At 43.5% G+C, this 19,809-nt stretch overlaps 1 protein-coding gene across 9 annotated transcripts in view; it reads right to left on the bottom strand.

Annotated features, from left to right (window-relative positions):
* rasgrp3 (RAS guanyl releasing protein 3 (calcium and DAG-regulated)) overlaps nucleotides 1–19,809 on the bottom strand; it is a 48,897-nt gene continuing 29,088 nt past the window's right edge. For 5 of the 9 annotated variants that reach the window (XM_024424761.2, XM_024424762.2, XM_024424765.2 and 2 more), the window contains 16 exons: nucleotides 17,177–17,357; nucleotides 16,948–17,050; nucleotides 15,204–15,266; nucleotides 14,151–14,282; nucleotides 13,898–14,045; nucleotides 13,317–13,490; nucleotides 11,332–11,448; nucleotides 9,890–10,165; nucleotides 9,610–9,690; nucleotides 9,353–9,466; nucleotides 8,949–9,064; nucleotides 7,972–8,119; nucleotides 6,925–6,961; nucleotides 6,632–6,781; nucleotides 6,155–6,534; nucleotides 1–2,589 (listed from right to left, as the gene is read on the bottom strand). In XM_024424761.2, the coding sequence (XP_024280529.1) occupies nucleotides 2,581–2,589; nucleotides 6,155–6,534; nucleotides 6,632–6,781; nucleotides 6,925–6,961; nucleotides 7,972–8,119; nucleotides 8,949–9,064; nucleotides 9,353–9,466; nucleotides 9,610–9,690; nucleotides 9,890–10,165; nucleotides 11,332–11,448; nucleotides 13,317–13,490; nucleotides 13,898–14,045; nucleotides 14,151–14,282; nucleotides 15,204–15,266; nucleotides 16,948–17,050; nucleotides 17,177–17,246 (2,118 nt within the window). In that variant the 5' untranslated portion in view covers nucleotides 17,247–17,357 and the 3' untranslated portion in view covers nucleotides 1–2,580. The remainder of the gene's footprint in view (nucleotides 2,590–6,154; nucleotides 6,535–6,631; nucleotides 6,782–6,924; nucleotides 6,962–7,971; nucleotides 8,120–8,948; nucleotides 9,065–9,352; nucleotides 9,467–9,609; nucleotides 9,691–9,889; nucleotides 10,166–11,331; nucleotides 11,449–13,316; nucleotides 13,491–13,897; nucleotides 14,046–14,150; nucleotides 14,283–15,203; nucleotides 15,267–16,947; nucleotides 17,051–17,176; nucleotides 17,358–19,809) is intronic. The other 4 variants (XM_042323548.1, XM_042323549.1, XM_042323547.1 and 1 more) reach the window with 2 other exon arrangements.

Genomic DNA, 19,809 nt, shown 5'->3' with positions numbered 1-19,809 from the left:
CTAGGTGCTGAAAAATCTGTTTAATACTGTACATTATCAAAATGTGTATCAATTTGCCACTCATCAACAAATAATAAAATAACATTGGCACACAATGACAAAATAAACAATGCTACATAATTCTCTCCATAAACAATACAAATAGATAGAATGAAAACAAAATAGATGACAAACACAATCAAGTGAGATAACACACTTTTCTCAAGTAGACCAGTTCATGATAATAATGTTGATAATAGTGTCATCAATATTGTTGACAATAATCTGACTGAAAAAATATAAAGTCTTGTTGGAATGTGTCCCATTTACAACAAAAAAAAAGTATGTCGTGGCAGAAGTGAAGTTGCCACTGCCTTAATATCCCTTATCAACATGATAACTCAACCATTTTCAAAACAAACAATAAAGCCATTTGATGTCAAGTGTGGTAACACCTGTATGTGAGTGTGAGACAAGCAGGGACTTCAGAACCTTCAAAGATCAGATTATTGGTCTTCGTTAGTGTAATATTATACATGCACTTGTACTGTATGTTCTCAATACCCAACACGTAACAGCTCCAATAGAGCTGAGTTTGTAGGATCTGGCACCAAGATCAATGAGAACTCAAGCAGACCAACGTACTCTAAAAGCAGCTCAGCCATTTAGAAAATAACCTCTGTGGCATCAAAACCCTTTTCTGTCTTTGATTTCAGCCAGGTATGAGGATATTGTGGGTTTAAGACCTTGCAGGAACACCACATTATCCATGAGTGGTCCAGTAGCAAAGAGAGTGATATTGCTCTGACTCACTAAGCACTGAATAATTTCCATCCCTTAACTCTTGTATATGTGGCTTTGGATATCTCTTCCCCATGCCCCTCCTCCAACACGGAGTGCTCTGACCCTGAGGCCCTGTTCTTGTCTCTGTCCTACTGTGTCGAACAAAAGGTCAGACCCTATTGTCTCTACAGAGATCCATGTCAAACTCACCTGCCCATACCTAGTTCTCCCTACCCTGAAGGGGGTGGAGTCCCTGTAAACAGTCTCTCTACAGATGAAAATAAACTCTCTCCTCTTACGTAACCTGCTGTATCCTTGGTGATGGAGGAACTGACCTGCTCACTCAACTGATGCCTGGCAACCACAACACAATGAGCACCTGGGCTCACATCTGGTGCCACTGTAAGCAAGTTAGTAATCAGTGCTCCACTGACTGAGGGCTTAGTGGAGATTCCATTACCTCTGCCTGAAGGCAACAGGCTTGATCCTTCAGCTGATTAAAAAAAGGTCAAAGGTCACTCAATGGCTTGTGTGAACAGTAAGACAACAACGTTGACCCATATTCACATATTTAACCTGCATTGCTTTGAAAAATCCAGAATAGGTTGACCACTGACCAGCTTCACTAGTATCGCATGACTGTATGAAAAATCACATGCCTAAACCCATAAATATGTGTACAGTATACATAGTTCACCTTATTGTCCTGAGTGGGCACATATTACAAAGACTAGATTTCATCTTTTAAGTTCAAATCCCTTTAAAATAATAAGGCGGAAAACAATAAAGCTTTCTTGACTAACCAAAAGACACAACTATTCCTTGATTTATAAAACAAGTCTCTGTGGTTATGTTGTTCTTTATCTCATGCTCACACAGCAAGTACCATTTCTTGGATTCCAGAGTAAGATACAGAACTGGCACATAAACGATCATCAGTAGTCATGTTACAATAAACTTACCTTTAGAAACAATGTACCTGCCTCTGTTTCCCTCATCACTTTCACTTCATCTTTAACTTTCTATTGCTTTACATCTCGATCCATGTATGCATTCTCCCATCTCCAATTGCATTCTCACTTTGCATCCCTCTCAGAGTCCATTATAAAACGTTCACTATGTTCTCAAAACGTTATTGCAACTCAGTCACGTGACCCAAATAACTTCATTTCATGGTATTATACATGCCCTTAATGATTTCTTCAGCGAATCAACAGTAGATATCACATATAGTGTATGTGCACCACAGACCACACACACTGTAAATAGTAAGCATGTACATGCTCCGACATTCATACAGGCACAGGTGGACACCCGATCAGTCTGTCAAACACTGGTGATCCCCGTTTGAGCCCCAACAAACCTAAATCACTTATAGGTAGTCCAGGATCCTTTTCCCATGACACTGATGGGGTGGAAAGGCAGGTGTGTAGAGCTAGGGAGCATTCAGGAGTGTCTGTACCCTACCAAACAAGGGCTTTTTCAGGTCCACCACCCACATCTTCTCACTCCCCTTCACGCTCTTATGGCTTGTGAACTCTCATGGTGAATCCCAAACCAGCCCTTTGCCCGAACCAACCTGCTTGGTGTGAGGGAAGGTGAAAGGACCTGGGAAGAGACTGGTTTGGGATTCAGCATCACTATTCACATGTGGTTCACTGAAGACATGTCTGTCTAGGTCAGAGGAGGTCCGTCCTACTCCAGGTCACCAAATGGGGGCCTCAAGCAGCCAAGTACTTCCCCCAGTAAGGACAGCTTCATGATGCGGGCTGCCGAGGACCTCCTGGGGCCCTGGGTCCGGCCCTCGGTGTCGCCATGTCAGCTGTTCTGAGGGCAAGAGGAGAGAGACATACCGTCATCACATATTTAGAGCTCACGACAGAGGAGAGAAGACAGGAACACCCTTGCCAGTCATTCAGAAGAAGTCACAACTGTAAAGAGATGTTTAGTGTTTGTTGATTGCCTACAGTGGCAACAAATTGGCTAATGGTATGGATTACGTTCATCTCATAATGGGATCAAGCAATATTTGTGAGTTTCGTTGAGGCTCTGAGGATGGAAACCACTTGCAAATACATTAGATTGAATGTTGATCCAAATGTTCCCAAGGTAGATGACCCAATAATACCATTAGTGCCTCAGGTTGTAAAAACAAGATTTGTCTCGATAAAATCGTCAATGCTCTGCGTTTGAGCCAAACTATATGGTCTTTATTTAGCCTTCTTAGGCTGATGAAAATCAACTTCTTGACACAAGCCACCATCAATCTGAATGCCTCTGTGGCCTCTGTGCTCCCTTGATCTAGATAATCTCCCAGTGAATGGAAGAGAAAAAGTCCCTCTTTCCCATGTTACTGAATCCCTTGTTTCCATGGGTATGAAAAGAATTGAGGCTTTAATAACAAAACGTTCTGCGGTGGTGAGGCCGTAGGTAAAAGGTGAAGGACACAGACTGACAACAAAGACAAAGAAAAGACCTTTCACTCTATTGTCCTGCGTCCCTGAATCTGACCTTGCCAGGTCATCCATTTTGGGCTTGATAAGAAAACACATAACACAATGATAACTGTAATGCTGTTATTGGGCTATTGTTAGAAGTTAAAAAGACAAAGTGTTCAGTCATGCATGAGAGAGGATCACCATTAACAAACAGAAGGTGGATAACAACCACTTGAGGGAAAAAGGAGTGATAATGGGAGTCTCAATGCCAAAATTATTTATTTGGACAGTTATCTGTATGTTGTGTCACAGAGCATTAAAGCATAACCATCTCCTAAAGACACAACAATACACACATGCACACTCACACAGCGACTCACACATTCCAACACACAGAGACGAATCAAATCAAATGTTATTTGTCACATGTTTCGTAAACAGCAGGTGTAGGTAGACTAACAGTGAAGTGCTTAATTTCAAGCCCTTCCCAACAACGCAGAGAGAAAGAAAATAGACAAAAGTAAAACACGTAATAATAAAAGTAATAATAAATACACAATAAGTAATGATAACTTGGCTATATACACACGAGGTACCAGTACTGAGTCATGTGCAGGGGTACGAGCCCCGTCAATGTGAATGAGAGCGTGCTCGGCCCTCTGTTTCCCGTAGTTCACAATCAGCTCCCTTGTCTTGCTGATGCTGAGGGAGGAATTCTGTTCTAGCAACACACTGCCAGGTCTCTGACCTCCCGATAGGCTCATTGTCGATGGTGATCAGGCCTACCAGCATTGTCAGTAAACTTAATGAAAGTGTTGGAGTTGTGCGTAGCCACACAGTCATAGATGAACCTGGAGTACAGGAGGGGACGAAGCAAGTACCCTTGAGGGGCCCCTGTGGTGTTTAGAAGGTGTTTAGTCCCAGTGTCCTTAACTTAGTGATGAGCTTGGAGGGCACTATGGTGTTGAACGCTGATCTGTAGTCAATGAACAGCATTCTGACAAAGGTGTTCCTTTTGTCCAGGTGGGAAAGGGCAGGTTGGAGTGCAAAAGAGATTGCGTCATTTGTGGATCTGTTGAGGCAGTGTGCGAATTGGGGTGGGTCCAGGGTGTCTGAAATGATGGTGTTGATGTGAGCCATGACCAGCCTTTCAAAGCATTTCATGGCTACAGATGTGAGTGCTACAGGGTGATAGTCATTTAGACAGGTTACCTTGGCGTTCTTGGGTACAAGGACTATGGTGGTCTGTAGGTATTACATGTAGGTATTACAGACTGGGTCAGGGAGAGGTATAAAAGTTCAGTGAAGACTCTTGCCAGCTGGTCAGCGCATTCTCTGAGTATGAGTCGTAGTAATCCGAATGTTAACCTGTTTAAAGGTCTTACTCACATCTGCTACAGAGAGCGTGATCATACAGTCGTCCGAAACAGCTGGTGCACTCATGCATGGTTCAGTATTACTTGCCTTGAAGCGAGCATAGAAGGTATTTAGCTCCTTTGGTAGGCTCACGTCACTGGGCAGCTCACGGCTGGGTTTCAGTTTGTAGTTCATGACAGTTTGTAAGCCCTGCCACATCCAACGAGCATCAGATCCAGTATAGTAGCATCCTGTATTGATGCTTTGCCTGTTTGATGGTTCATTGGAGGGCATAGTGGGATTTATTTTAAGCATCCAGATTAGTGTGCCGCTCCTTGAAAGTGGCAGCTCTAGCCTTTAGCCGAGTGCGGATGTTGCCTGTAATCCATTGCGTCTGAATGGGATATGTATGCACGGTCACTATGGGGACAACTTTGTTACACCTATTAATGAAGCCGGTGACTGATGTGGTAAACACCTTTAAGCCATCGGATGAATCCCGGATCATATTCCAGTCTGCACTAGCGAAACAGTCCTGTAGCTTAGCTTCCGCTTCATCGGATCACTTGTATATTGAGTGCATCACTGGTACTTCCTGTGAATTTTTGCTTGTAACCTGGAATCCGGAGGATAGAGTTATGGTCAGATTTGCCAAATAGAGGGTGAGGGAGAGCTTTGTATGCGTTTCTGTGTGTGGAGTGAAGGTGAAGTTTTTTTGCCTCTAATTGCACATGTGACAGGCTGGAAGAAACTAGGTAAGACAGATTTCAGTTTTTCTGCATTAAAATCAACAGCCACAAAGCTCGCCACTTCTGGATGAGCATTTTTTATTTGCTTATGGCCCTACACAGCTCGTTGAGTGCCATCTTAGTGTCAGGATCGGTTTGTGGTTGTAAATAGATAGCTACAAAAAATATAGATCAAACTCTTGGTATGGGGTACAGCTTATCATGAGATTCGAAATCAGGGGAACAGAACCTCGAGACTTTCTTAATGTTAGAGATCGCGCACCAGCTGTTGTTAACAAAGAGACACACCTTCTCCCTTGAGCTTTCCCGACGCTTCCGTTCTGTTCTGCCGATGGATGCTACCTACATCTATATTATCCATGTCCATGTGCACTCAAGACGCTGTGAAACATACAATATTACAGTTCTTCAGGTCCCGTTGATAGGATAGTCTCGAACGGAGCTCGTCCAGTTTGTTCTCCTGTGATTGTATGTTCACCAATATAACAGAGGGTAGAAGAGGTTTATGTACTCGCTGACGTATTTTCGCCAGGGCCTGGTCCATTGTGAACAGTATGTCCTGCGCCTCCGACTCGTTGAAGTAGAAATATTCATCCAAATCGAGGTCAGTGATTGCTGTTCTGATGCTCATTAGCTCTTTTCGGTCATAGGAGACAATGGCGGTAACATCATGTACAAAAACAGTTAAGATCAGCCCAAAATAAAACACCCAAAATAGCAGAATTGGTCAGGAGCCTGTAAAACGTCTGCTATGCAATACAGCACCATTCTCAATATACAGAGATCCCCTGACCCATACACACACATATACACGCACACATATACAAGCATACACACACACACACACACCTTAGCTGCAGTCACCTTCTCTCTGTGTGGTGTTATCCCGTTCTGTACCACCTCTGCAGGTCCGTCCGTCTGCTCCTGGGAATCCCGTCGACCCCTGGGCTGCCCCTGGGCCTCATTCTCCCAGCGGGCAAAGCCTTTGCTCTTGGAGGCCTTCCTGTGTGGTCGGTATCTCATCTTGGGGAAGGTGTGGGAGCTCCCGTCTCCAGCACCCCAGGTGTGCTCTGGCCACAGAGGCTCTGTCTGTGTGGCCTGGCTGGTGGTGGCCCGTTGCAGACGCACAGAGATCCGCTGGGCCGAGCCCGTCATCAGGGTGATTGACTTATGCTCCAGGTCAGAACCGCCAGGTGTCACCGAGGGGAACTCAAACACTTCGTCCTCATCTGCAGGGAGGACAATATGACAGGAATGAAATACACTGACCAACCATCATAGTTGAAACGCTGTTGGTTACAGTATATCACTAAAGTGTTGCTGTACCTTTGCAGGTGGGCATGGTGGGGCTGCTGGGTAGAGAGCTGTGGGTCAAGCCCCCAGGTGAGACACTTCGCAGAGAGGTGGAGCGCGGCAGCTTCCTACAGGCCAGCACCAACAGCTCCCTACACTGCTTATGGCAGTTCACCCCACAATCTGAAACAGAACATATAACAGTGCTGTCAGACCTTGGCCCTCACAGTGCATGTATAATGAAAAATCCCAAATGTCTTAAATGTGCAGTTCTCCAAATAATAGAAAACAGGCCAATACATATGCGCACAGTCCATAGAACCTACCCTTACACTTGTATCCCTGTTTTATTATTCCCCAGAGCTAAGAGCAACAAGTCCAGAGGGGCAGGAATTGGAGGGAGTGGGAAAAAGACAAAGGAATGTTAGAATTTGTAATGGTGGAAGCATATTCAGTGTAAACCATTGTGTAATAAACAGGATACAATCTCTCACAACACCCTTCCTGTAAACTCTGTGTGTGTGTGTGTGTGTGTGTGTGTTCATTTTTGAATAGGACTTCTCTGTAGAAATTCTCCTTTATTTTCACTGATGCCTAAAACAACACAAAATAGAAAGATAGAGGGAACATAATTTGTGTACATATTTTGACACGCAACAATAACTTTTCTGTCACGTAAGATGTGCATCCTTTCATTGTTGACTATGTGAGTGGTGGCATTACCATATAAAATCACATTATTGTTCCGTCAACATGATTAAGTGTCGTTTTATCAACTTTAATAAACCAATGTATCCTGAAGTCATGTCAACATATTGCATCTCTGTATTTCTAATCCCTCTATGCACTGTGAATCATCTCTGTATTTCTAATCCCTCTATGCACTGTGAATCATCTCTGTATTTCTAATCCCTCTATGCACTGTGAATCATCTCTGTATTTCTAATCTCTCTATGCACTGTGAATCATCTCTGTATTTCTAATCCCTCTATGCACTGTGAATCATCTCTGTATTTCTAATCCCTCTATGCACTGTGAATCATCTCTGTATTTCTAATCCCTCTATGCACTGTGAATCATCTCTGTATTTCTAATCTCTCTATGCACTGTGAATCATCTCTGTATTTCTAATCTCTCTATGCACTGTGAATCCTCTCTGTCTCAGAAGGTCATTAATCAACTTCATCAAGGAGTAAAGATAGATATCTTCTCTCAGCATTGAATGACTCTTGCACTAATTTGATGGCAGTATATTGCTGCCATAAACAATCAGAAAGCATTATACTTTTCTTCCAACCAAAAGTGTGCTGTCTCTCTGAGCATAAACAGTTAGTTTATATTAGTGTGTATTACAAAGTGAACAGTATACATACGAATCCAGCACAGTGCTCGCAGAAGGTGGGCTTCAGATACGTCATCTCCGTAAAGTTGTGGATAAAGCCAGGGCCCATTTTATACTGGAGCAAGGGGTTGGCCCTCAGGAAGTAAGCCATCATCTCATCCTTACTAATCAGACCATCCCTGTAGAAGAGGAGCGAGAAAGAGAGACATAGACAGAGAGAGAAATACAGATAAGAGAATGATCAGATGGAGAGAATGACAGCTCCTGTTATGCAAACATTACAGTAACTTCCATCTCTTCTTTCTGTTTTATCCAGACAGGAAGAGATCTACAACAGTGCTCTAGATTAGACACCCAGGTGGTTTGTGACAACTCCAGCCCCTGCATATCTCCAGTCTCCCTCCTAAGGAGCACAGCATCCCAGACCTATTTTCTGAGTCATGGAGCTGCTCAGGCGAGCTGAAATGTGATTTGAAGCGTTCCAGTGAACAGATGAACCGCCCAGGACACGAGGGCAGAGCACTGTGTGTGGCACTGTGTGTCTTTCACGGGCTGCCATAACCTTCACCTCCCCCCTCCTCAAACCATGGCGACAAAGCACCACTCCCAGTCAAGACAGGGCAAGGCTAAAAGCAGATATGACTCTGTTGTGACTTCACAGGGTTTTCCTGCAGATTTACGAGAGGATGTTTGACATTACCAATGACATCATTTTCACTGTAGCTTTGTGTGGTGAAACATGGTTGTTGATGGCCAGTTACTGTATCTCGCTGTGAAATGTTTAGAATACACAAAATTGCAGTCTTATTGCATCTTGGATGCTTGTAGCTGCTTTAAAGGCAAATGTGTGGAATGTGCGTGTGTATGTGTGTGCGCATGTGTGAGTGAGAAATAGGGAGAGGGTGTTTGTTGGTGACAGAAAGAGGGAAATCGAAGAGGAGGATGAGGTGGCTTAGTTGCGACACCTCTGAACCCGTCATATTTCAAATGGTAGACAGGGTCACTCACTGGTCCTTGTCCAACACACAGAAGGAGTCCAAGAAAGGAAAGTTGGCAGCAATACTCTCAAAGTCCTCCTGAGAGATGTAGCCATCATGGTCATGGTCGTAGTTCCTGAATACAGACTTCCCAGAAAAAGACATGAACAAAATACTGTAAGTGATTTACAAGCACCAGTCTTTTTTTGAGTCATATTTGAGTAATTGTTGGTTTATATACCTACTCAATATTTGGTATTGTGACAGAAAAAGCCACTGACTGATTCTTGAAATAATGTATGAGATATTTATGGACGGGTTACCCATCCTGTAGATAGTAACATTTTCAAGCGTTCAGACCACAGCCAAGCTATGTCCTCCTGGACTTTATTCAAGAGAAGACACAGATCAGTTACTGTAATGGAAACAACTCACATCCACCACCTTCCTGATGTGCTTGTTCACCACATTGGGGTCAGGTTTGGTTGTCACACCTGACGCCCAGTCCAGAGGGGCCATTGGCTTGTTGGGGGTTGTCGGAGAGGTAGGCTGTGGGGATTGAAAAGATAGAGAGTTAATATATAGGAACTCTCAGGTATAGTGTATTATTTCTATTTTCATACTTTTTTTCATGTTTTCTAATAACTACAGCTCCAACAATGCAGCCTATAAACCACAACAAGAAGTCTTACCAAAGACTTTGGGTTACGTGGTTCCCTTAGTAAGGATAGCTCATATATTTCATCTTCGGTGTAGTACAGGTCTAGAGAGAGCTGGAGGAAATTGTTTATGATTAAACATGAAAATAGATTCAGCCTTTCTGCAATAACAAACATTTATAATCATGTTACTCTTTTGTACAATCCCACAAAACGTTGTTTGATACCCACTGAAATGACAAATTGAGTGACAGAACGATAAAACAAGTCCATTTCCTGTTGACGGGGAACCCTTTTAGGGCGGGACACTCACGGTGAGCAGGTAGATGAGGTCCATGTTGGGTTCCACCTGGGCTGCGGCACTCTGCAGGGACACCAGCTCGTTGAAGGTGAGGTAGAGCTGGTGCATCTTTACGATGTTCACCTTGTCGTCGTCCACCCAGTCGGAGAAGACCACGTGCACGGCGATCAGGTCCTTCAGGTGGACTCCCAGGATGGGGACCTTGAAGCCTTCGGAGTCTGTGAAAGCCTTGCGGTAAGCACAGTAGTTCCCATTGGAGGAGACCAGCTCCGTCATCTCATTCCAGATCTGACATTGAGAGGGGTAAGATGTCAGGAAGTGGAGGACAGCATAGTTATTAGGGTAATAACCATTACAGCTGATATAACGTGTCATAACACTATCACAACCCATATATTTACACCTGTTGTGACATATATTGTGTTATTTTAAGGCTGGTTATGACACCTACATAAGAGTGCAAACCCCACATTTATTCAAATGTGTTTTTTCCCTGACAAAAAGTTTCCTTTCATTTGAAAGTTTGTTTCTTAAATCTTTTGTTGTTGTTGTAGTAATGAATTCTTTAGAGTCATGTTTTTTCCCCTCATATCTTAATAAATAACTTGTAGAAAATACACTTTATGACACTCATGGAGCCTCATGACCCTCCTGTGTCACTTTACTTGGACTAAGAAACTACACTTTATGACACTGTCAAGAAGCATTATGACCATCAGAATCATATAAGCCAGATAGACCTGTCACGTACATGCCCTTATATCAGTCATCAGTCAAAAGGTGGGTGAATTCTCCTGCTCCTGAAATCTGCTCCTGCATTCATCCCAGTCATCAGCAACAGAGCATTGGGGTACGTGCATGTCTGACATCAATGTATGCGCAATTACAATGAGAACTTCATATGGTCAATTAAAGAAACATATATAACATAAGTATACTGTTGACACGCAGGCTATGGTGTAATGGAATGTTTTGCCTTGTGTTTTGTGACACTTATATGTAGGTATCATAACCAGCCATAAAATAACGCAATATGTGTCACAACAGGTTTAAATATATGTGTCATGACAGTGTTATGACCATAGTATAACAGGCTATGACAAGTTATGTTGGCTGTTATGACATATAACAGTTATGACGCTGTGTGTCAAGTAAAGTGTTACTGATATTAGATACAGCACCGGAAAGATACAGAGAGAGCGACATGACAGCAATCGATACTATACAGATGGTATCAAATGTAACATCAAATGCCAGGAAATTAGGACGGTATCAATTCTGTGTGGTGTCCTTTCTGAAACCATCACTACATGGTAGATGATTAATTGGTCTAAATGTATCCTTAGCAGATGCTAAATGAATACGACCATGATCTAAAGTAAACGAAAAGGTAGAATCACATCAGATGATATTAGTGAGGCTGTGACAGAGCAGAGGCTGGTATGCGTGCTGACCTTGGTGACCTCGGGAGCCAGATGCGAGTGGGTCTCCTTCAGACGAGAGATGGAGCTGTGACTCAGACCTCCCACCACGGCCATCAGCGTATTAAAGTTCTGCAGTTGGAGGAGTTTCTGAAGGACAGAGTGGCATGGAACAAAGGGGAAGAGATTGAGAGAGAAGAGTTAGAGTGAGATGGAGAGAGGGATAGATAGAGCGAGAACAAATGAGGAAGAGAAATACAAATTACAATTTTAAAAAACAAACATACCTAAAACAACTTTATTCCAATACAGTATCTAAAGCAACATTCACCAACATCAATGAATCTCTCTTTACATCAGGGGAACATGCTGTAACATCTTATTTAAAAAATGTCAGAAGCTTTGCCTGTAAAAAACTAAAAACAAAGAGCCCTCTTGAGTTGAACAGACTCGCTTCTGCATTAACTGAGAAATTGCATTCATAAATAGACATGAGTATGAGTGCTAGTCTTCTGAATAATTCCTTTATCTAATTCTTTGTAGATGATAATGGAGGGAGAAGCCCCTGGTATCTGATCAGATTAAGAGGCCCAACAGCATGCATGATGCTTAATGTCTGCCCCCCAGCAATTAGACATGGAGAATCGCATGAATCGAGATGAGACAGTGTTATTGCTAGAGGGAAGCCCTGTTCTTACGTCAGATAGCGCAATGATTCCTCCTGCATTGATCCGTCTCGTTTCTCACACAGAGCAAGGGCATGGATCAAAAGTTATTCAATTACAATGTGCCATCATATCATCACTTTTCAAAAATACTGGGTGCGTTCGAGTTGTAAGGTTACTTGTGTAATGAATCTTGTGAAAGCTCTTGTGGATTAATGTTGAGAAACGTTATGATACGCAGCTTGTTAAACAGCATTAAGAAATACCATTTCTCACCATAAGCTATAAGACTAGACTTAAATAGCTGATAAAGATACATAAGGAAAGCATAGAGAGGAGGCCATTCTATAAGAGAAAAGAAAAGCATGTGTGGGCAGCAGTAGCTTTTAATGAGCGGAGGGTGTTTGTGATCTAATTGACAATGTTCCAGTTTCATTGATACAGACGATTTAATACAAGTCAGGCTCAGCTAACTGTCTGATTAATATACGGTACATGCTTCATATTGAACCATGAGTCCCACTAGCTTCCTCTGTTGTTCCTTCTCCTTCGGGATGTTCACATACTTGTAATGAGAGATTTTCTGAACATGGAGGCGAAAGAAACCGCCTATTCATTTCAAGCGATACAATGTTGTACAGTTAATGAGAATTTATGCCTCAAGAAATTGCCCCGACCTCCTTTACAGTTGCTTGTGTCAGAGTGGGCAGGTTTTAGCTCATCAGAGAAATTAAATTGTGAGGAGTTATGGAATATAGGATGTAAGTGGAGAGGTGGGGAGAGTGAAGAAGTGTGAACCAGCAACGCCCCAGCTGTCAGAGAGAGACAGAGATAGAAAAAGAGAGAGAGAAGAAAAAAAAAACACCCACTAATAAACACTGTGGTAATATGAAGGAGCAGACTTTAACAAATGTTCAGATTGAACCTTTTAGGGCCCGCCTGTACGACTCCACAGATACATTTAAAAAATTTAAAAAATGATACATTTATTTATTTATCATTTATTTGGTCGTTTCATTTTGAGGAGGCTGTCACCTTGTGTCATGACAGGATTCTTGGGCAGTTAAACAGGGAAATGCATGAGCCCAGTTGAGGGACGAGTGTCTCGTAAGAGTGATGCCACCTGACGTAAGACAATGCTGTGCTTATCTATTCACGCAGCATAATGGACAAGTCTTCCATCTACACTCGTTATGCTCCCTGCATCCTTATTCCCAATTCAACCGTTGCCCTAACCCTAAATATGGGGTAAGTAACAATACATGGGACACAGAAATAATTACACAGTAATAAGTGCACTGTAATGTAAAGTGTTACCATCAAACCTACAACTAGGAAGTGCTCTCTTCCTACCTGGGCCACGTTGATGTATTTGGTGATGACCTCAGCACGGTGTTGGGGTGTCAGCTTACTGAGCACCATGAGCTGAACCCACTGGGAGACTCCGTTGAACAGGGCGATGGAGCGCTCCAGTGTTGGGTTATCCACCAGACATCCGTGCATTACATAGCTTTGGTAGTCTGTGAACTGGGTTTGGGGGTTGGAGAAAGGGAGAGTTAGTGTCCATGGCATGTACAGTCGGCTGAGTAGATAACACAGACGTCATTGGCATATACTGTGCCCTACGTAAAACTGGTGAATTTACACGTGAACTACCCAGCAAATAAAACTAACTGAAATGTAGAGCAAACGTATCTAAGAACATACTCTGTGGTGGTGCGCAATTAGCCTGGGGACGAGGTTAGTTGACAGCCAAAGCTTTGTTCTTGTACTTAGTAACAGTACTAGAGGGGCTAAAAAGAGTTCTGTGGAAAAAGTACTCTTGGGAAAGAGTCTTGAGGAATGTCACACACAGGGGTTAGATAGGGAAGAAAAGGCCCCAGCAGGTGGATGGGTTCTCAGGCCAGGTGTCTTTTTCCACCGGGGACACTCACTGATATCCTCCTGATGGACTTGTACTCCAGGAACGTGAGGTGTTCAGCCAGCTCCATGGGCTCTAGGTGGTCAAATAGGAGTGAGGCTTTGCCCTTCTTGGCCTGCTTCTTCCTCTGGGTCAGCTTTCTCATCCAGTCATATGATGGACTAGAAAGAAATACACACAATCTGTTGAAACTTGTGACTGTGTGTGACTGTGTGTGACTGTGTGTGTGTGTGTGTGTGTCCGCCCGTCCTTGGGTAGTCCCTCACATGGTGGAGATGTCAATGAGTTTGAAGTGTTCCTCACAGCCCAGCTGAGCCGCCACGTCTCTGAACTCCTCAGTGAGGCGGATAAGGCCCAGGTCCAGATTAAACTCTGCAGGGAACACCGTAATCCAGTACCTAAGAACACACACACACACAGCACAGCGGAATGGCTGATTTAACACATACGATATGTTGACTGTTTGCATGTGTACATTATGGCTGAACATCATAGTGTGTAGACCCAAGCACCAGTGCCTGTTGTAAATGAAGGATTCACAATGATATTATAGTCTCTCTCAGAGGGCAAAGGCAGACTTGAGGGGGACTGACCCTGCACAAGGACTGCTGGGGGCTCCTTGCGCAGTGAGTAGTAGTAGTGTGATGTAGTGAGATGGACAAGTCCAGCAAATAGTCATAAATGTGGCCTAAATCTTTCTCTAGCCAACAAATCATGTTGTTTTCTTAATCTGGACACAACAAATGAATACAAAAGAACCAATAGCATTATGCTCCTTTAACAAGTGAATGGCCATTGTGGTATTCCCCCTTCAGATTAAAATTAACTGCAAAATAACATGAACTTTAGGATGGCCATCGTTACAGTAGATAACATTACATTCAGATGATTTACTTAGTCCTTGAATTTCATACCAAGGTTGCACACAAAATAGTGGGACATATATAATGAATTGGCAGACATTGGTGAAGGGGTTTACCCGTGAAATGAGAGTTTGAGTATTCTGTTAAAGATTGCCCGAGGACTTTTCTGGGTAAGTAATGGATCACAAGACTCCTGAGTCATTGAACGCTTTCGCCCCAAACAATATCTCCACTTCAGATGGCTGGCAGTGGCCCACGTCACATGAGGACAGCCACTGGCTGTCACTTCCAATGACATCATCTCATCCCTCATTGCACCAGCCAGTCAGTCACAGAGCCCCGAGAGAGGAGCACAACATTTTCAGCCGAGGGGGCGGGTTGCCTAGCAATAAAAAACATCTTCAATACTAATAAAGAGCTCAGAAGCTCCTGGGTATGAAGTAGTGTTTTTTTTACCTCATTAAATAGCAGATCTTCAGTCTCGTTCTTTGGCACTCATCTCCCTGGCAGTCACGGTATGTGGGGTTGTGTCAAGGACAGTTTAGCACTTTTTGAAGACATTTCCCAAAGCCCCATTACAAATGGACACCAGTTCCCATTTCCAACAACCCCCATCCCCTCCCAAAAAACACAACAATAAAAAACATCTTTCACGAGAAGCAGCTGTAGATTTATTAGTTGGACAAAAGGTCTCCACTCATGAAGAATAACTAAAGTGTTCAGAGAGGAATGCCCAGTATCTGGAAATAAAAACAATGGAAGTTCAGGCCATGTGATGAACCTCTCCACCACTGCATGTGTGCATTCTCTAAATAACTGTTACTGGGCCAATGTTTTCCCTCCTCGAACCATTGAAACAGAGATCTTAGAAGTAGCTTTGGAGAGGCCTTGGGCATGGAGCCATGTATGCTGCGTAGCCTGTCTGCTATCACCTTCAAAGGAACACAGCTGTTTCTCTGCCCAGGATCCAGCCACAAGCATGCAGCAGAGCAGACAAACCCCTGCCTTCTCTGTAGTACTTTGGAACTCTCCCAGCATGGAGGGTCACGATGGATGCATATTGGATGTATACATGACTGTGAAAAACACACAATCAGTTGCTCTCCTACTCTCAAGAAGACCAAAGAAATACTCTCATGGGCTAACTCACAAACAATGAGGTGAATCCATGAGAGATACAAATATAAGTACTGTGTATTAGGTACTGAAGGACAAAGATAAGTACTGTATATTTTGTTGGGTTAAAGCAAAAGCAAAAAGTGAGAGTAAAGGCAGAATAGTGCCTTTGTATTCTGTCACATGGAAGAGACTATCTGCTCTGGCTCTCGTCATACCGCATGGAAAATGTAGAATTTGCCACAAACTGGTCCCGGGTCACATATTTTTAAGATTAAGATTGGAGGTAGGCTTATCTCTAATCTGATTCTAGATCTGCGCTTAGGGGCAACTTCCATCTTAATCACCACAGCCATTACTCCAACCAACAGCAGGGAAAAGATGGGGGGTTCATCAGTCATCAGTGGAGAGGCCTGACGCCAGGCAGAGTAATATCTCAGGGTCATGATGTATGATGGAAGCAAAGAGTTCAGAGAATAAGGCGTTCCCTGTTGAGTGGTTGTCTGAAGACCACGCACGCGACAACAAACCACTTAGTGGTATGGAGTCTCCAGGAAAACACCTTCCAGAACCTTGCTAACTGAATCAGATTCAAATGCAGTCATGACGCACTAGATACAAATCATACAGAGAAATAGGACACTATTAGGTATCGATTCGATCCAGGTTCCACTTCCTTTGAAGCGGTTCTTTATCTCGAAATGTGCTCTCAAATGCATTTGCACTTAAGGAACATGTCTAATTCTTCCTGATGTTTTGTTCAGACAATCTGCATTAACCCAGAGCTTTGCGATCAACCAATTATGGTTGATCGCCACCAGTTTGTGGCAAGATGCTAGAAATGACAGAGTTGACTGATATACTGTCCCTTAAAATAAACAAGCGTTTGTATACTCAAGAAAAGTCAGTCAGGGTTAGTTAGTGTCGCACCACCCAGAAAATACATTTGGCACAGTCAGGGAACACAGCATTCCATAGCGTCCATATTGTATACTCTGCCATATCTAAACACTACCAGAAAGGCTCAAAATGGCACATGACCATTGTTCTTTGTTGTTCAGGTGTGAATCCACATAAAGGATATATCATGAGCAGCTTCCCAGCCAGCTCTTTGGACGTGACATACCAGCGGTGCATCAGCAGCAGGGTGCGAGGGAGCTGGTTGGACTGCAACTCACCATTGTCATCTGTGGAGAGTGATCACACCATAGAAGAGGAACAATTAGAACACCTACAGTATCTATATCTCCATGGATCACATCACACACCACTAAGATAGCTTCCCCACTGTGCTTCTGTGATTGGTCACTCACCAAAAGCCTGGATGCAGGCATCCAGTAGCGTGTTGAGGGGGGCTGCCTTCCCCAGCGTTGATGATCCCATGGTTCCGTGGGGCGACTCCTCACAGATACGGGTTCACACCCCCGGAGCAGGAGAACACATGGTACACCTCCACACCTGGAGGTCAGGGGTCAAAGCCTGCTTAGGTGCTCTCTATGAGAAGAGAAGACACAGGGATGCATCTAGATGTCAGCTTACGCTAAGCAAACATTGCTTAGATCTCTTTTTAAGATTCTTGTAAACACATATAAGATATGGTTGTGGATGTTGTTTATTCATAAAGCACACAATCGGAATTTGTGTTTTAACTGTGTGGACACATACTAAATCCACCAGGCATATTTCCTTTTACAATACATACTACCACTACATGGATGCTATACCAGGTTTTTCAATAAACTACAGTGGCTAGTGAAAAGAGGTGATTTCTCCAGCGTCATGCTCCTCTCCTCCATCCTCTTCACTTCCTCAATACCCCCTCACCATCTCCCACAGCACGTTTCTGATCCCCACATCTGCAGGAGTGGGACCATCTTCTGAGAACTCCCATTGCAGCCATACATTTTTAATGACTTTCCGATGTGCTCAGTGGGTGGTACCACTAACAGCTCATGATTCCATACAAATTGCATAATTTTTGGCCCAGTAAGCCGGACAAGACTATATCTGTCTACAATGGGACTGGGTTTATGTAATCTGGATACAGTGGTTTCTCTCTCTGCCTGATGAATATCAGTGATTGTCAGTTCATACAATATCACCACTGATGCCAACACAAAGTAAGTGAAGTACAGAAAAGGACATTTCAGGATGTTATTCTAGGGTTTTAGATTTCCAGATTAGATTTTACGACACAACAATAAAGGTTGAAATAGCAGAGCAAGTTGTCTGTAGTGATGACAGAGGTTGCGTCATCGGTAGGTTTGGTCGGTTGTTTAGGAAAGTGTTGCTGATTGGGATTGGTTGAGATTGGCCTAAGCCTCGAAGCAAAACAAATCATCAACCAGTGAATAAGGATTAGAGGTGCTTTGTGGGAGCAGGGGACCAAGTCCCTGTTGATTTGGAACTTGTAAATGGTTTTGTGTGTAATCTGTAGCCGTCACCTTGGTGAGGCGCAAACAAGACGTCATCCACAAGCCTTGTAATTGATTGTGCGACACTTATGTCAATATCATAACTAGTGCAATTGGTGGGGGTTAGGGTCAGGAGTAGGATATGTGTGTGTGTCTGTGTGTGTGTCTGTGTGTATATGCACATGCTTTTCTGGAAATGAATCAAGCCCTTGTCCCTTGACTGTAAGGAGATTAGTGAACTCTATCTGCAGACGGAGTTGATAATATCTTAGATGTTGAATATGTTACCATACTGACTAGTATGTATCCCTCAGGTATGATTCATATTTGTTAGTGTTAAAATGAATGACGTCAATGGCCTTGACTGAAGGCAACCTTTCTTAAGGCTCTATTCAATCAGTTCCGCTTTAGCCGACATCTGCATAGCGGTTGTTTTGGTGGTGTTGGAGGTGGGACTGCGTTAGAGCTGTCAAATCCACAAGTGGCTCCTGGCGTTATACCTAAAGCGGACATTGCCATTGGCTGCACTGAGTCGCATTAAGAGAAATCCCATGCAACCTTGTCTACAAATTCCAACATTGGAATGTGAGATGTAATCTGGACATCGATGAGGCTTATGTAAATCCTCATTATTTTGTTTAATGATTTTCAATATGAGCATCATTATTTCTATATAGCCTGGGAGTGGGACGGGTGTGGCTTCGTGACAATGATATAGTAGCTGCTCACCGATTTCGCAGCTCCAACACAGTCCAACACTCGCAGTCATGCTTGCATACATTTTACGGACTGGTGGTCCTGGGAATCAAACCCACAATCCTGGCATTGCAAGCACCATGCTCTACCAACTGCGTTAGAGGACTACATGACCTCCCACTGGACACAGACGCCAATTCAACATCTATTCCAAGTTGGGTCAATGCACACTATGTATACACACAAGGACACCACTTCAAGTTAGTGGATTCGGCTATTTCAGCCACACCCGTTGCTGACAGTTCTATTCAAATTGAGCACAGAGCCATGCAATCTCCATAGACAAACATTGGCAGTAGAATGGACTTACAGAAGAGCTCAGTGACTTTCAATGTGGCACTGTCATAGGGTGTCACCTTTCCAACAAGTCAGTTAGTCAAATTTCTGTCATGCTAGAGCTGCCCCGGTCAACTGTAAATGCTATTATTGCAAAATGGAAACATCTCGGAGCAACAATGACTCAGCCGCAAAGTGGTAGGCCACATAAGCTCACAGAATGGGACCGTAGAGTGCTGAAGCGCATACCACGTAGAAATTGTCTGTCCTCGGTTGCAATACTCACTACCGAGTTCCAAACTGCCTCTGAAAGCAACGTCAGCATAAGAATTGTTCGTCAGGAGCTTCATGAAATGGATTTCCATGGCTGAGCAGCGGGAATCTGGAATCTGGGTTTGGCGGATGCCAGGAGAACGCTACCTGCCCCAATGCATAGGGACAACTGTAAAGTTTGATGGAGGAGGAATAATGGTCTGGGGCTGTTTTTCATGGTTCAGGCC

This window comes from Oncorhynchus tshawytscha, linkage group LG06, assembly GCF_018296145.1.
Source record: "Oncorhynchus tshawytscha isolate Ot180627B linkage group LG06, Otsh_v2.0, whole genome shotgun sequence".
Taxonomy (NCBI): domain Eukaryota; kingdom Metazoa; phylum Chordata; class Actinopteri; order Salmoniformes; family Salmonidae; genus Oncorhynchus; species Oncorhynchus tshawytscha.
This window is presented reverse-complemented; position numbering and strand designations above follow the sequence as displayed.